The sequence below is a fragment of the Asterias amurensis genome, chromosome 17, assembly GCF_032118995.1.
Source record: "Asterias amurensis chromosome 17, ASM3211899v1".
NCBI classification, from domain to species: domain Eukaryota; kingdom Metazoa; phylum Echinodermata; class Asteroidea; order Forcipulatida; family Asteriidae; genus Asterias; species Asterias amurensis.
The window spans coordinates 10,108,464-10,125,918 of NC_092664.1; the positions used below are offsets into that span (position 1 = coordinate 10,108,464).

A 17,455-nucleotide genomic window follows, 5' to 3' on the forward strand; every position below is an offset into this window, starting at 1 on the left:
TGAAAATTGTGTTTTTTGTGTTATTGTTCGGAAAACATCCAAAAACTTAATGTAATTGTATGGGTTTTCTACGTCTGATTCTTGTTTTTGAACCTTATTTACAATTTTCTCAAAAAGTAAAGGTTGTAAGAACTTGAAATTTACCATGTACGCCTACTTTTAATATAACAAATATATATTTCTGGAGAACCATAATTGATACGTACAAGATTTTTGCACCATATGAAAGCTCATTAAGTTCTGCACAAATCGAGCACTAAATAGTATGACCCAAAACTTTAAACTTTTTTTATTTTTTTTTTTTACGAATTGTTTGCACTTCGTGAAATTTCTGACGACGATAGGGTCAACGTAATAATAACAACATTACAAGTCCGGTTTCGGGTAGCCAAATAGTTCAAAGTCCATTTTATACACCTCCCAGAGTTTGCCAAGCGTTGTTTTATTAGTATTCTGACTCAGGAACTTATACGTTTCAGAACTATTTGTAGGGTGACTGTTTGCTTTAGCTGGGTATGACACTGTATCTTCGAGATTTAACGCAGTCAGCATGTATTTGGCATCATCTCCAATGGTCTCCAACCTCCCGAGGTAGTCATAGTTGACTTTACACGGGGAGCACATCTTGTAGATCTCCTGCCAGTGGTCGTCAAAGTTTGCCTTCTCAGTTGGGTTGGTGAGGTAGCTTGTCAACTCGTACCACGTCATGTTCTCTCCAGTCTTGAGTTCCCTGGCCGTGGCGTCTTTTCTGTACCTCTTCATGATCCTCCTGGCTATCCCCTGAAAGTATGGCTCGTTCCTGTAGACTTTGATATCTGCAAACTTATTCCTATAGGCTGAAAGGATGCGTAGGAATGGCTGTCGTGTGTACATGAACTTTGTGTAGGTCTTGAGGCGATGCTGTTGCTCGGCCGGACTAAGTCCGCTGAGACGTTTCATACCGTTCTTAAAGTGGGCATCGTCATTTGAGATTTCATCAGTAGTGTTTCGTTGACCACTTAATACCATCAGTACCCTCTTCCAGTTACTGCATCCAACCTATTAAAATGACACCAATAACAAATTGATATCTTAAATTGGATGGTTTTATGCTTTGAAATATGAGATATCTTTTACAGGCTGAAAACTGTAATTTAAAAGAAAACTAGAGATTGAGAGTTTGTGAACAAACTCAAGGTGTTCGGTTTCCGGGAGTAAAAGCCTGGATTAAAAAAACAAATATTACACCTTGCTTTGTAATAAATGATTCAAATTACAAAAACTGTCAAAACTACATGATTACGTCATCTAGTAAAAGTGTATATTTGGTGACGTCATCGGTAATATTTGTTTTAAACCAGACCTTTGCCAGACTTGTATGGTGTGATGGTAAAGCATCAAAGGATGTTTATTTCGACCTAAAAGACAATAAACCACGCCCTTTCAAATCATTCACAGTCACTTCCCGTTTAAACAGGTCAAAAGGTCAACGAAAGTTCACCAACATATCCATTTCTGTCAAGTACGTAAAGCCCTTTCATTTGATGTACAGATTGTCAAAATAGCTTATGTAGTTTAGGAAATATGAACTTAGGAAATATTGACTGACGACTGAAGAAAAAAATGTAAGGGGCATGTATGTTTAACCGCCTTGAACGAAGACTATTCTTCATGAAGCTTTTTCGCGCTCTATTGATATTTTAAAAAAGAAGTAAAAAAAAAACGTGGATAAAAAATAATGATTTTTTGAAATAATAATTTGCATTTTTATTACTCAAGAATGGATGACGTCATCATGACCTAACTAACACATTATTCCACTCCTAATGCATATCTAACTATGAGCGAAGTTTCAAGTTCATACGAGTTTGGGTTAGTGTGCTTTTGTTCGAGGACAAGGGACGAAGAGAAGAAGAAGATGAAAATCTGGATTGTTTTATTGATTTGTTTGTACTAAAGTTTTGTTTAATCCGGCAGTTTATTTTAGCAAGACCACTCCTAATTGCTTGGGCCTTATGCTTTAACCATTCTGTTTTCTTTGAATGTTTTGTATTGTAACATCCATGTCTGTGCATGGAGGTAGAAATAGATTAGTTTACGTAACGTCCTTTCCTACTAGAGAAAGTTTGAAAGGGCTTATGTTATTTCAGAGATTTTTTTCTTCAAAATATTTAACTCAAAATAACTTGGATAGTTGTTTTAACAAATAATCAAAACCATTGATGATTATGCTAAGTTCAAGAAGTAATAGATATCGTAATAGTGACGTGAATTCCGTGGGCCCAAAACGCCCTTCACCCGGGGGGAGTGGTCGATCGATGTAACGTCTCTATTCTTCTCGGTGTTTAACCAAAACATGACCAATGTTCGTCATTTTGTACTGTTGTTTTCTCACATAATTAAAAGTCCCATGAATCACTGAAGTAGGTGGCCATCTCAGCGAAACTCCGTCTTTAATTCCACATTGACCACTAAGCCATCAGAAGGGTAACATTTGGACAATTTGACGCTGAAGATTGAAATGAAATCGTTTTCGCAGCGTTCTGCATAGCTATATAGCTCTATGCATATCACGCTATGGCACAAAGTACAACAAACTTGGCAGCATGCCACCAAATAAATTATGCCTAATACACTACACGTGTACGCCACAAGTGTTACGCACAACCAATGGGGAAATTTCGTAGTTCTTTATACAAGAAATTGTGAACTTTCAAACTCGATTTTGAACCAGAAGACGAACTCAAAATGGGATCACGTCTGCGAGGCATTTACGGAGTTTTTAACGAACTTTCTGATGATGTGTCGATTGTAACAACCCATCATGTAGATCAAAAGTTATGATTTTTTGAAATAATAAACTTTGAAAATTCATAACTCAAGAATTGATGACGTCATCGTGACATAACTCAAACAGTTTCTTCTCCTTATACATATCTAACTATGTGTGAAGTTTCAACTTTATATGTGCTTGGGAAGTGTGATTTTTTTAGCGGACAATCGCCGCTAATAAGCAGAATGGGAGATCACTGGAGCGTGCTCTGCTGCACCGCTAATACACGTGCAATGTTTATGCACATACCAATGGGGATTTACGTTGTTCTTTAAACGTGAATTTTGAAATTTTCAACCTCTCTTTTGAGCCGGAAGACAACATCAAAATGGGGTCATGTCTGTGAGGCGTTTACGGAGTTTTCAATGACGATTCCGATGATGTTTCGATTGTAAAAATCCCTCATGTAGATCAAAAGTTATGATTTTTTGAATTAATAAACTTTGAATATTCATAACTCAAGAATTGATGACGTCATCATGACGTAACTCACACGGTTTCTTCTCCTGATAAATATCTAACTATGTGTGAAGTTTCAAGTTCATACGATGTTTGAAAAGATGATTTTGTAGGGGACAAGGGACGTACAGAAGAAGAAGAAGAAGAAGAAGAAGTATCAATAAAAACTAGAGATTGAGAGTTTGTGAACAAACTCAAGGTGTTCGGTTTCCGGGAGTAAAAGCCTGGATTAAAAAACAAATATTACACCTTGCTTTGTTCTCAAGATTTGTAATAAATGATTCAAATTACAAAAACTGTCAAAACCACATGATTACGTCATCTAGTAAAAGTGTATGTTTGGTGACGTCATCGGTAATATTTGTTTTAAACCAGACCTTTGCCAGACTTGTATGGTGTGATGGTAAAGCATCAAAGGATGTTTATTTCGACCTAAAAGACAATAAACCACGCCCTTTCAAATCATTTCACAGTCACTTCCCGTTTAAACAGGTCAAAAGGTCAACGAAAGTTCACCAACATATCCATTTCTGTCAAGTACGTAAAGCCCTTTCATATGATGTACAGATTGTCAAAATAGCTTATGTAGTTTAGGAAATATGAACTTAGGAAATATTGACTGACGACTGAAGAAAAGACTGTAAGGGCATGTATGTTTTAACCGCCTTGAACGAAGACTATTCTTCATGAAGCTTTTTCGCGCTCTATTGATAATATTTTTAAAAAAAAGTTAAAAAAAAAACGTGGATCAAAAATAATGATTTTTTGAAATAATAATTTGAATTTTTATTACTCAAGAATGGATGACGTCATCATGACCTAACTAACACATTATTCCACTCCTAATGCATATCTAACTATGTGCGAAGTTTCAAGTTCATGCGAGTTTGGGAAGTGTGCTTTTGTTCGAGGACAAGGGACGAAGAGAAGAAGAAGATGAAAATCTGGATTGTTTTATTGATTTGTTTGTACTAAAGTTTTGTTTAATCCGGCAGTTTATTTTAGCAAGACCACTCCTAATTGCTTGGGCCTTATGCTTTAACCATTCTGTTTTCTTTGAGTGTTTTGTATTGTAACATCCATGTCTGTGCATGGAGGTAGAAATAGATTAGTTTACGTAACGTCCTTTCCTACTAGAGAAAGTTTGAAAGGGCTTATGTTATTTCAGAGATTTTCTTTCTTCAAAATATTTAACTCAAAATAACTTGGATAGTTGTTTTAACAAATAATCAAAACAATTGATGATTATACTAAGTTCAAGAAGTAATAGATATCGTAATACTGACGTGAATTCCGTGGGCCCAAAACGCCCTTCACCCGGGGGGAGTGGTCGATCGATGTAACGTCTCTATTCTTCTCGGTGTTTAACCAAAACATGACCAATGTTCGTCTTTTTGTACTGTTGTTTTCTCACATAATTAAAAGTCCCATGAATCACTGAAGTAGGTGGCCATCTCAGCGAAACTTCGTCTTCAATTCCACATTGACCACTAAGCCATCAGAAGGGTAACATTTGAACAATTTGACGCTGAAGATTGAAATGAAATCGTTTTCGCAGCGTTCTGCATAGCTATATAGCTCTATGCATATCACGCTATGGCACAGAGTACAACAAACTTGGCAGCATGCCACCAAATAAATTATGCCTAATACACTACACGTGTACGCCACAAGTGTTACGCACAACCAAGAAATTGTGAACTTTCAAACTCGATTTTTAACCAGAAGACGAGCTCAAAATGGGATCACGTCTGCGAGGCATTTACGGAGTTTTTAACGAACTTTCCGATGATGTGTCGATTGTAACAACCCATCATGTAGATCAAAAGTTATGATTTTTTAAAATAATAAACTTTGAAAATTCATAACTCAAGAATTGATGACGTCATCGTGACATAACTCAAACGGTTTATTCTCCTTATACATATCTAACTATGTGTGAAGTTTCAACTTTATATGTGCTTGGGAAGTGTGATTTTTTTAGCGGACAATCGCCGCTAATAAGCAGAATGGACGATCACTGGAGCGTGCTCTGCTGCACCGCTAATACACGTGCAATGTTTATGCACATACCAATGGGGATTTACGTTGTTCTTTAGACGTGAATTTTGAAATTTTCAACCTCTCTTTTGAGCCGGAAGACAACATCAAAATGGGGTCATGTCTGTGAGGCGTTTACGGAGTTTTCAATGACGATTCCGATGATGTTTCGATTGTAAAAATCCCTCATGTAGATCAAAAGTTATGATTTTTTGAATTAATAAACTTTGAATATTCATAACTCAAGAATTGATGACGTCATCATAACGTAACTCACACGGTTTCTTCTCCTAATAAATATCTAACTATGTGTGAAGTGTCAAGTTCATACGATGTTTGGAAAGATGTTTTTGTAGGGGGACAAGGGACGTACAGAAGAAGAAGAAGAAGTATCAATAAAAACTAGATATAGTGTTTGTAGAAACAAACACTAGGTGTTCGGCTATTGTTGGCTCAGTGTTTGAATAAATGAAACAAGTATTCTTAATAGCTCGTCAAATTACAAAGAAATCAAAACCAAACAGTTTTCTCGATGTATTATAATTTTATAGAAAAAGCATCAAAAAGTGTACATTTCAACCTAAAAGCCTTTAAATAATGCCTTTTCAAAGCATTTTACAGGCTCTTCCAGTTTAAAAAGGTCAAAAAGTCATAAGAAGGTCACCAACATACCCATTTTTGTGGAATACGTGAGGCCCTTTCATATGATGTATAAATTGTCAAAATAGCTTTTATGTTTGAGGAAACGTGAACTGATGAGTAATGGCGACTGGAGAAGAGACTAACTAACCAGAAGGGAAATGTTTGTTGAAAACGCCTTGAAAACAGACTACGTACGTAAAGCCCTTTCATATGATGTATAGATTGTCAAAATAGCTTTTGTGGTTGAGGACATAGGAACTTATGCATAATGACGACTGGAGAAGAGACTAACTAACCGAAAGGGAAATGTTTGTTGAAAACACCTTGAAAACAGACTAAAACAAAGCTATTTATAGGAGAAAAAAAATTAAAAACAAAAATAACTAATACAAATTTTGGCCGCAAAGTGGTCTCCAAATACTAACTGGGCCCGATTTACTTAACTTCAGTGACCGGACAAGAACCGGTGTTATCAACGCAGTATGGTCGTAGATAACACCAATTAATTACTTTTGAAGAAAACTGACATTATGTTGAGAACGCCTCAAACGCAGACTAAAGCGATCAACACGTGGTGCAGAGCGTGACTATGCTCCTCAATGCATGCACCGCATACTTACACGTGGTGACTGCAATGCACCGCATGCTTACACGTGGTGACAAAGTACATGTACATTAATTGTAAAATCTTTACGCGCAATCAATGGGGGAATTTTGTAGTTCTTTATACATGAATTTTAGAATTTTCAACCTCGATTTTGAACCAGAAGACAAGATCAAAAAGGGGTCATGTCTGTGATAGGCCTGGGCGAATTATTCGAATATCCGGTTAATGGCGAATAGGTTTTCCTTTCCGTAACCGCGAATGCCTTTTTTTTCTTAACCGGATATCTGCATAGGGCGCGAATACCTATTTACAAACCAGATAATTCTGTAATTACAACCGAGTAACCGGATATTCTTTAATATCCGAATATCCGCGGACGTCGGGCGACAACTGATATGAATGTTTTGTAAAGCATTACATGGTGCTACCAGAATATTAGTATGATTAGCCCGTGTGGCTTAGCCCGCTCATGGGGGTTCCATTGTTTGTGATTAAATTTACTTCATTATCATTATGTTTGACAACTTGGACCGAGCACCTCTGGGTCAAAAGAATTACGGATTTATTTTAAACACATCGTCAGCGGTTTCACGAAGTAGCACTCACTGCTATACCAGCAAAAAACAACAATAAAAGAAAACGGCCTCTGAAGTTGAACACTTTTTAGAAACCCGCCTCCCTTCAAAACTTCAAAGTATTTCCATTTAAATTTCTCAATGTAGATACTTGATGACTTGAACTTAACAATTAATCTAATTTTGACTCATTTGCATAATAAATTATGAAACTAGACACAATAGAAGATCCGTGCTACTTCGTGAAACCAAAAAAGTGCGAACTATGTCTTACTGCGTTTTCACGAAGTAGCACTCGCCTATGCTACAACACAGCATTTTGTGTTACTTTATGACACTAGGTCAGCGCGCGCCCGCGCTCAGATCACACAACTTGCGTGCTACTTCGTGAAAACATTTTTACCACACTTTGACTCGAGTGCGTGCCATGCATACAACGGTAAACAGAGGTTCGGGTGCTACTTCGTGAAAGCAAAAAATGCCACGTTTGTGCCAAAATTGAAAACACTAATTAGCTTAATTAAAAAAGTAAAGCTGTCTGAGCTTCGAAACATTATGGAATTGTAGGTCTTTGTGCATTATCAACAGAAATTTAAAAAAATAAAAATGTGTAAAAAAATCCTTAAGCACGTAGAGTGCTACTTCGTGAAAACGCTGACGGCAAGTCATGACACGGCGAAACACGCGGATACGAGGGTGGATTTTTCCATTATTTTCTCCCGACTCCGATGACCGATTGAGCCTAAATTTTCACAGGTTTGTTATAGAAGTTGTGATACACGAAGTGTGGGCCTTGGGCAATACTGTTACCCGAAAGGGTCAAATTGCTTTAAGTCATGTTTGACGCCTTGGATCGGGCACCACTAGGGCAGGAGATGTTAAGGAGGTTCCAAACGATACATAATTAGTATGCTTAGCCCGGTTTTGGGTTCCAGTATTTTCTTATTTTATGTAAATAACATTATATGCGTTAAAGAAACACGTTGCCTTGGATCGGACGAGTTGGTCTATAAAAAGTGTTTGTAACCGTATGTTATAAATACCTAATGGTTGGAAAGATGTTGTAAAAGTAGAATAAAATGATCCACACAAATTTGCCTCGAAATTGCGTGGTTTTCCTTTTACTTTGCGAACTAACACGGTCAGCCATTTTTGGGAGTCATAAAAAACAGGATCTATGGAAAAGCTGAAAATAAAAAACCATGTCGAAATATACCATTGTGATTCAATAGAGACGTATTGTAGTCACTTTGGTTGGGGAGTGAGGAAACTAGTAAAACACACACATAAATCACAGTGCTGGCTGGGACATAATTTTATGCACCTGACAAATCTATGCATGGATTTTCTTTAGAAGGTTTCGTTTGTTTGAATAGATTCACATGGTTCGTTGATTGTAAGGGGGTTGGTTGTGGCGACAACAACCTTTTTATCCTTTTGACAACCATCATATATAATGTAACTTCACGGCTGTTGGTTGCACTTTGCTATTGTCACTTTTTAACTCGGCTTCGTGACGTACTGTCTGGTACCTTCCATACATACATTTTGTTGTGAAGATTTTGATTGTGTAAAGGCTTATAGTTTGATGAATAATATGACGAAAACAAACTTTTATCCTTTTGAACTGAATTCATGATTTGTTGTCTCATTCTTCTCATGTAGCTATTTAGTAGGGTCAAAACGTGAGGCCAGTAACACTATTTTCCAAGTACATGTACACCATGCAATGTTAGTTGGACGCAGTTTGCTAACAGCCATTAACCTTTTTTAAAAGGTTAACGTGTGCAGGCTGTGTATAAGTAAACTTCTAAATTAGTTACTGTAAGTCGACTTGGTGAGATAAATTATGTCAGTAAGTCGACTTACCATTTTATCTAAGTCGATTTGGTTAGATAAATTATGTTGTTAAGTCAACTGATTGTTTTGAATAAGTCGACTTAGCAAAATATTATGTCGGTAAGTAACTGATTCCACGAAATAAGTCGTCTTGATGAGATAACGTATGTCGGTAACTCGATATGTCGGATGGCACTCCTGGAGCTCCGTAGGTGACCTTTTGCCAGTCAAAACTTATCAATGGAAAATCCCGCCATGTGCACGCACATGGCACTGGCGTATAATGTGTAAACAAGTCTGAACAAGCTATAGTCGCGAGGGGTATGCTGCGTTAGGCATAAACACTTAGGCCAAGAAAATATACAAATGCTTACTTTTGAACCGTAAGACAAGGTCAAAATGGGATTATGTCTGCGAGGCGTTTACGGAGTTTTGAATGATGATTCCGATGATGTATTGATTGTAAGAATCCCCTGTGTAGATCAGAAGTTATGATTTTATATCAATAAAAAACCTTGAATGACCATCATTCAAGAATGGTTGAAGTCATCATGACGTAACTCACACGGTTTCTTCTCCTAATAAACATCTAACTATGTGTGAAGTTTCAAGTTCATACAAGTTTGGGAAAGGTGCTTTTGTTAGCGGACAAGGTATTTTTGAGTTGGCCGAACAAACTTAAAAATACACTAGAGATTGAGAGTTTGTGAACAAACTCAAGGTGTTCGGTTTCCGGGAGTAAAAGCCTGGATTAAAAAACAAATATTACACCTTGCTTTGTTCTCAAGATTTGTAATAAATGATTCAAATTACAAAAACTGTCAAAACCACATGATTACGTCATCTAGTAAAAGTGTATGTTTGGTGACGTCATCGGTAATATTTGTTTTAAACCAGACCTTTGCCAGACTTGTATGGTGTGATGGTAAAGCATCAAAGGATGTTTATTTCGACCTAAAAGACAATAAACCACGCCCTTTCAAATCATTTCACAGTCACTTCCCGTCTAAACAGGTCAAAAGGTCAACGAAAGTTCACCAACATATCCATTTCTGTCAAGTACGTAAAGCCCTTTCATATGATGTACAGATTGTCAAAATAGCTTATGTAGTTTAGGAAATATGAACTTAGGAAATATTGACTGACGACTGAAGAAAAGACTGTAAGGGGCATTTATGTTTTAACCGCCTTGAACGAAGACTATTCTTCATGAAGCTTTTTCGCGCTCTATTGATAATATTTAAAAAAAAAAAAAAAGTAAAAAAAAAAACGTGGATCAAAAATAATGATTTTTTGAAATAATAATTTGAATTTTTATTACTCAAGAATGGATGACGTCATCATGACCTAACTAACACATTATTCCACTCCTAATGCATATCTAACTATGTGCGAAGTTTCAAGTTCATGCGAGTTTGGGAAGTGTGCTTTTGTTCGAGGACAAGGGACGAAGAGAAGAAGAAGATGAAAATCTGGATTGTTTTATTGATTTGTTTGTACTAAAGTTTTGTTTAATCCGGCAGTTTATTTTAGCAAGACCACTCCTAATTGCTTGGGCCTTATGCTTTAACCATTCTGTTTTCTTTGAATGTTTTGTATTGTAACATCCATGTCTGTGCATGGAGGTAGAAATAGATTAGTTTACGTAACGTCCTTTCCTACTAGAGAAAGTTTGAAAGGGCTTATGTTATTTCAGAGATTTTTTTTTCTTCAAAATATTTAACTCAAAATAACTTGGATACTTGTTTTAACAAATAATCAAAACAATTGATGATTATGCTAAGTTCAAGAAGTAATAGATATCGTAATACTGACGTGAATTCCGTGGGCCCAAAACGCCCTTCACCCGGGGGGAGTGGTCGATCGATGTAACGTCTCTATTCTTCTCGGTGTTTAACCAAAACATGACCAATGTTCGTCATTTTGTACTGTTGTTTTCTCACATAATTAAAAGTCCCATGAATCACTGAAGTAGGTGGCCATCTCAGCGAAACTTCGTCTTCAATTCCACATTGACCACTAAGCCATCAGAAGGGTAACATTTGAACAATTTTACGCTGAAGATTGAAATGAAATCGTTTTCGCAGCGTTCTGCATAGCTATATAGCTCTATGCATATCACGCTATGGCACAGAGTACAACAAACTTGGCAGCATGCCACCAAATAAATTATGCCTAATACACTACACGTGTACGCCACAAGTGTTACGCACAACCAATGGGGAAATTTCGTAGTTCTTTATACAAGAAATTGTGAACTTTCAAACTCGATTTTGTACCAGAAGACGAGCTCAAAATGGGATCACGTCTGCGAGGCATTTACGGAGTTTTTAACGAACTTTCCGATGATGTATCGATTGTAACAACCCATCATGTAGATCAAAAGTTATGATTTTTTGAAATAATAAACTTTGAAAATTCATAACTCAAGAATTGATGACGTCATCGTGACATAACTCAAACGGTTTCTTCTCCTTATACATATCTAACTATGTGTGAAGTTTCAACTTTATATGTGCTTGGGAAGTGTGATTTTTTTAGCGGACAATCGCCGCTAATAAGCAGAATGGACTATCACTGGAGCGTGCTCTGCTGCACCGCTAATACACGTGCAATGTTTATGCACATACCAATGGGGATTTACGTTGTTCTTTAGACGTGAATTTTGAAATTTTCAACCTCTCTTTTGAGCCGGGAGACAACATCAAAATGGGGTCATGTCTGTGAGGCGTTTACGGAGTTTTCAATGACGATTCCGATGATGTTTCGATTGTAAAAATCCCTCATGTAGATCAAAAGTTATGATTTTTTGAATTAATAAACTTTGAATATTCATAACTCAAGAATTGATGACGTCATCATGACGTAACTCACACGGTTTCTTCTCCTAATAAATATCTAACTATGTGTGAAGTTTCAAGTTCATACGATGTTTGGAAAGATGTTTTTGTAGGGGGACAAGGGACGTACAGAAGAAGAAGAAGAAGAAGAAGAAGAAGAAGAAGAAGAAGAAGAAGAAGAAGAAGAAGTATCAATAAAAAAAAAAAAAACCGAACAAAAATAAGAGGTGTTCCGGGCTGTTGGCCCGAACACCTAAAAAAAAAAAAAAACAAAAATAAGAGGTGTTCCGGGCTGTTGGCCCGAACACCTAACTATGTTATAAATTTCCCTATTTTGCATCAAAAAGCAGCCACTTTAAGTTTAACCATTGATATCGTTGGGCATGTAAAGACCACTGCCTGTCATAAAGACAAGGGACTGGTCTGGTGGAAGTCTATGGGTACCATTTTCAGACATCTATCACACAAGCCATTTAAAAAAAATGAATTTCCTCCATGGTAGGACCAATGAAAGTTGAATTGAATTGAATTGAGTTGAATTGAATTGAATTGAATTGAATTGAATTGAATTGAATTGAATTGAATTGAATTGAATTGAAGAAAAAAACGCTGCTTCGGCTCCAGATATGGCTCAGGCTAGCTTGGCCCTGCAGTTGTTTTGACAATATTGCGCGAGCTTTGCGTTTATACGCACTCAGGGCTTCAGACCAGAAAACGGAGCCTGAAGCCGAATCCAAAGCCGAAGCCGTGGATTCAAAGGGCCCTAGTCCCCCAAAGTCTATGTTTGTTGCTTGCTGATTCTTACCTGAGGTACAAAGCAGTAGAGGATTTTATGTTTCTCGTGTGCGTAGAGGTGCCTGAGTGTAAAGTTGTTCAGGCCCCCTTGTGACAGCTCGGGATATCTTGCACATGCCTGTTTGAGGTGTGCGCGCCGCTCGAGTTGCACGGAACCCTGCTGTGTCATGAAGCCCAGGTACCCGACTTCATCGGCAGAATCTTCCTGCGTCATTACGAAAAATAAATCTTATAGTACTATCAAACACAAGGTTGGCCTAATCATCATTCTTTATAGCAACTTGTTATTAAAGGGTCTGGGTACTTTTTGTAGGACACAAAACACAGTGTCCACAGACTTACATTAAACGTAAACGGTTTGAAGATAACGATGGTAAAGGCAGTGGACACTATCGGTTATTACTCAACATAATTGTTAGCCAGAAAAAAAATACTTGATAACAAGCAATGGAGAACATTGTGAGAAACGGCTCCCTGTGAAGTAACGTAGTTTTCGAGATAAAATATTTGAATTAGATTTCGAGACCTAAGACATAGATTTTGAGGTCCCGAAAGCATCTGAAAGCACACAACTTCTTGTGCCAAGGGTGTTTTTTCTTCCACTAATCTCGAAACCTCGACGACCAATTGAGTTCAAACTTTCACAGGTTTGTTATTTTGTGCGTATTATGTCGAGATACACCAAGTGAGAAGACTGGTCTTTGACAAATTACCAATAGTGTCCAGTGTCTTTAAAACATTACTTGCTAAGGAGTTTTTTTGTATTATACATATTATTAAGGTGCTGTATAGTTTTTGAGAAATTGGACAAAAAAGTCACGAATATAATTTCGTCAGCATGTAAATCGTATTTCCATGACAATTACCCATTTCTCAAAAACTATATTTAAAGGGAATCCCTCTAGTTTAATTAGATTCAAACTGTGTAAGTTTAATGTATATCTGTGGACTTTTCGAACAGTATACTCTGCTCGTCTTCATGTTAAATTAACTTGTTAATACCTGTTGTTCGGGGGGCACTTGTACTGACAGAGTCTGGTTGGTTTTCACCCCTATCTTTATACGGAGAAATTTCGGCGACTCAGCAATAAGACCTAATCAAGTAAAAGCGAATGAAACAGTTTTAGGTTATTTAATAGTTGTTAAATTGGCATCAGGGATAGAGCATATTCATTATGGTTTTGACGCATGTGTGCTGTGCACTGTATCCTCGGTACTTTCCCAAGTTCTTTGACAAAAAATCACATGCATTACTCGATGGGATTCGAACCCACGCGTGGCCACGACCTTTGCAACTCTAGAGCAGTGTCATACAAACTAGACCACCGAGATTGCCCAGTAGCTAGAGGTCAAGGTTGACCCATATTCCATGACCCCTACACCTCGTTAAAATCAAGTGAATCATCTTTTAAAGGAACATAGATAATTCGTTTTAGCTAACAAAACAGTTGCTGTCAATGTAAGTACTTTGTGGTCTTAGTCCTAATAAACACATAATCATATACGATTAGACACAATCCTATAAATAGCGAAAGCAAAGCACGTGAAGCGACGCCTAATCTGCGTTTGATTGTATTGACAAATAATTATTAAGTAAAAACTTTTGTAATTTGTTACAAATTTACACCAAAATTCCATCGAGGCAAAGTCTGCCTCGATTGACGTCACAAAAGGGGTAGGCGGAGTCACCCCACACAACTTTTTTTTTTTTTTTTTAAACATATAAATCGTTAAAAACAATTACTCCAAAAAATATTTTATTATTCAGGAACATACTCTATGCTTGAAGACAAAAAATTATATTTCAAGGTGACTTTAAAGTAATCGGTTTTCCTTGCTATTTTCTTGTAACCCAGATGGCCGATCGATCCCAAACTTCTACATGACTTTGTCAGTTCCAACAAAGTGATTACACTGCCAGACACACATTCTGTAATGTTCGGTTCAGACAACGCAAATGCCAACTTGCAATCACGATCGACGTTTTGTGTTCAAAATCTAAAGGAATCAATAGAGCATACAGATTTTGGGGTGACTATAAAGTCATGTCAATGCATTTCAATACACAACCATACTCTTACAAACATACTACAAAATGCATTTAGGCATAACATAGGCTTTTTTTATGTTAAATTCCCTTTTTTGAATTAAACCCAATTTTGCTTAGCTAGTTATTTCACAGTCTTGTTCTTTTTAATATACATATCCGATGTTTTCATTTTAGTTAAATAAATGTTGTTGTTGTAAGTTATTTTGTTCCTATTCAATGTCTTCTTTTTGAAGAAAAAAAAAATGAGGCAGAAGTGTCACAACAGGATACAAAAAAAACAAGTATTTCTCCTCAGCAGACATGAAAACACCAAAAATCGCTTCAATCACAACCGAAAGGGAAATATTCTGAGAATCGCTAAAACTTAAGACAGCACAAACTTTGTTACTATTAATTATGTGCAAGGGTGCTTAAAAAATGTGACTTTCAAAAAAGAGGCGCTGCTCACAAAACTTTGTTTTATGCAATGTCCAGAAATATGATTGGGCGGGACCGGGGCCGGGCAAATTCTCAGATTTAGGTCATCAACAAGTCCTGAATAATGTTGGGTAATGTACTAAGCCTACATAGTGCATAGGAAAAGCTGCCAGATTGATGGAATTATTACTTTTTACTGTTATAAACTAAAAATGAAGAAAACGTTTCAAAATGCATTTTTCCCTGTTATTTTATTTTTTATTTTTATATATTTTTTTTTTTGGGGGGGGAGTAACTTTTGTTCACTTTGTATACAGTACTGTTACAACAGGATACATTCGCCCAAGTTTTTCTTACCAGAAATAAAAAGACAAAATTTTGCCCTAATCAAAGCCGAAAGGAAAATATTCTGAGACCCCTAAATGAAAAATATAATTTTTAGGACAAAAAATGTTGATTTTGCAAGTTCTAAAAACATACTCTTAAGAGTAGAAATTATTGCGATTTTTTTTTTCAAGTAAAGCAAAGGATGATACTTTGTAGTGATGTAAAAGGTTTCATGAAATATTTTTGTTTTTTGGTGGGGTGAAGTTATAAGGAATTAACTAAAAAAAAACAGTTTTTCAAACGGACCCCCAAAATCGGCCTAAAATCGCCTAAATACAAATGAGCTGTTACCATGGCAAAGTGATATAAAATTATGATTTGATATTTCAATTTTGTTTAATTGGACCCCAAGTCCCGACCATTCACAATTAATCTTCTTTTTCTTTACCGTGGACACGTAATGTCATATTATGTGAAATTGCCCTTAAAAAGGCGTTTTGTTCACGTTTTGGGTGATTTTATTTAGTTTTGAGGTAGTACAGTCACAACAGGATAGTTTTTCTCACCCGATATAAAAAGACCAATGTTGGCCCTAATCTCAACTGTAATGACAATTTTCTGACACCCCTGGCAAGTTGATATTTTGGGATCAAAAATAGGGTAAAAAGTTCTAAAAACATACTCTAATGCATGATGCAAAAATAGCATAAGGATGATATTTAAAGCAATAACTTTCTTTTTTCAAGGAAGGTCAAAGATGATACTTTGTACGGATATAAATTTGGGTTTTTTGAAATAATTTTGCATCTTGGTGGGGTGGTCTGGAGTTGTAAATATGAGCTAAATACGACCCCAAAATCGGCCTAAAATGACAACAAAAAATGAGCTGTAACCATGGCAACGGGATGTATATGGCAATGAAAATGCAACTATGTTTACTTGCTCCCCAAGGCCCTTCCACCAACAAATTTAAGTATAAAAAGAAAAAAATATTTGATCGTGAGCACACAATTTATGTCAATTACCTGAACTGACTCTTAGTATCAAAGGTTTATTACTTCAAAAAAAAAAAAAAAACAAGAAACAGTTACAGACAGAGTATATGTCCTCCATTACAGGAGGGCTATACCTCCCCCGGATGCTACCTCCATTTGTACGTTATTTATTTCAAGTTGTGCAACTGAAACAAACCAAACAAACAAACAAACTCACCGATCCTTAGCTCGTTCCCAAGTTCATCATCTACGCTACTTTCCCAAATTGTTTGACCAAACACAAAAAACAGTAAATCTGTAATTGCCATCGTCGTCACGAAGAACAGAATCAATCTGGGAAGACTGTAGTATTTACCCGGCCACGCCATTTTTCTACTTTTTCACGGTTGGTCTACCCGCTTATTTTATAATCCAAGGTCAACTGACAATGGTTGCGGTGTTGCATCTGCGCAGAAGGTACGGCGGGGATGTATCATATATCCCACGATATTTTTAGTGGGAATGGCCTAGACAGAATTTCATAGTGAATTGTCATTAACAGCAGCGTGGGTACATGGGGGGGGGGGGGGGGGGGCGGGGGGTGCACACAATTAATACCCATATCAATTGAATTGTTTCCAACACCTTTTGAACTGTATTCTCCCTCCTACCAAAAACAAGACTTGTGCACAAGTCGTTAATGATCTGTCGCGGTGAGGTAGTCGAGTTGTGGCGGTGTCGTAATGATTCACGTTTCCGACAATGATTACTGCTCTGACGAGACTCACCGCTCTCGCGCGAACTGCTGGTTGCTGAGACTACTACTCACCATTAAATGGGACCGTAGTGGGGGGGGGGGGAGCTAGTGAGAATATCGCGGGGAGACTCGGAAAAGAATCGGAACACTATCACCGCGACAGACATAACGACCTGTACACAAGTCTAACGAAGAACAAACATGCACAGGGGTAGTCGTGATGTTTTAGCTGCACGTTTCGCGAGCAAAACGTACGTACCTGACGTGAAAAATGGGTAACTTCACGTATTCTTAAAACGTGAGAAGTGTACAACAAAATGT

At 37.0% G+C, this 17,455-nt stretch overlaps 1 protein-coding gene across 1 annotated transcript; it reads right to left on the reverse strand.

Moving 5' to 3' along the window:
* Positions 1-11: 11 nt before the first annotated feature.
* Positions 12-16,765, reverse strand: LOC139949650 (carbohydrate sulfotransferase 11-like). The gene is made up of 4 exons (XM_071948103.1): positions 16,616-16,765; positions 13,612-13,703; positions 12,620-12,814; positions 12-1,038 (listed from the first exon to the last, which is right to left on the reverse strand). The coding sequence occupies exons 1-4, from the start codon at positions 16,704-16,706 to the stop codon at positions 367-369; spliced, it is 1,050 nt and encodes a 349-aa protein (XP_071804204.1). The 5' UTR covers positions 16,707-16,765; the 3' UTR covers positions 12-366.
* Positions 16,766-17,455: the final 690 nt, after the last annotated feature.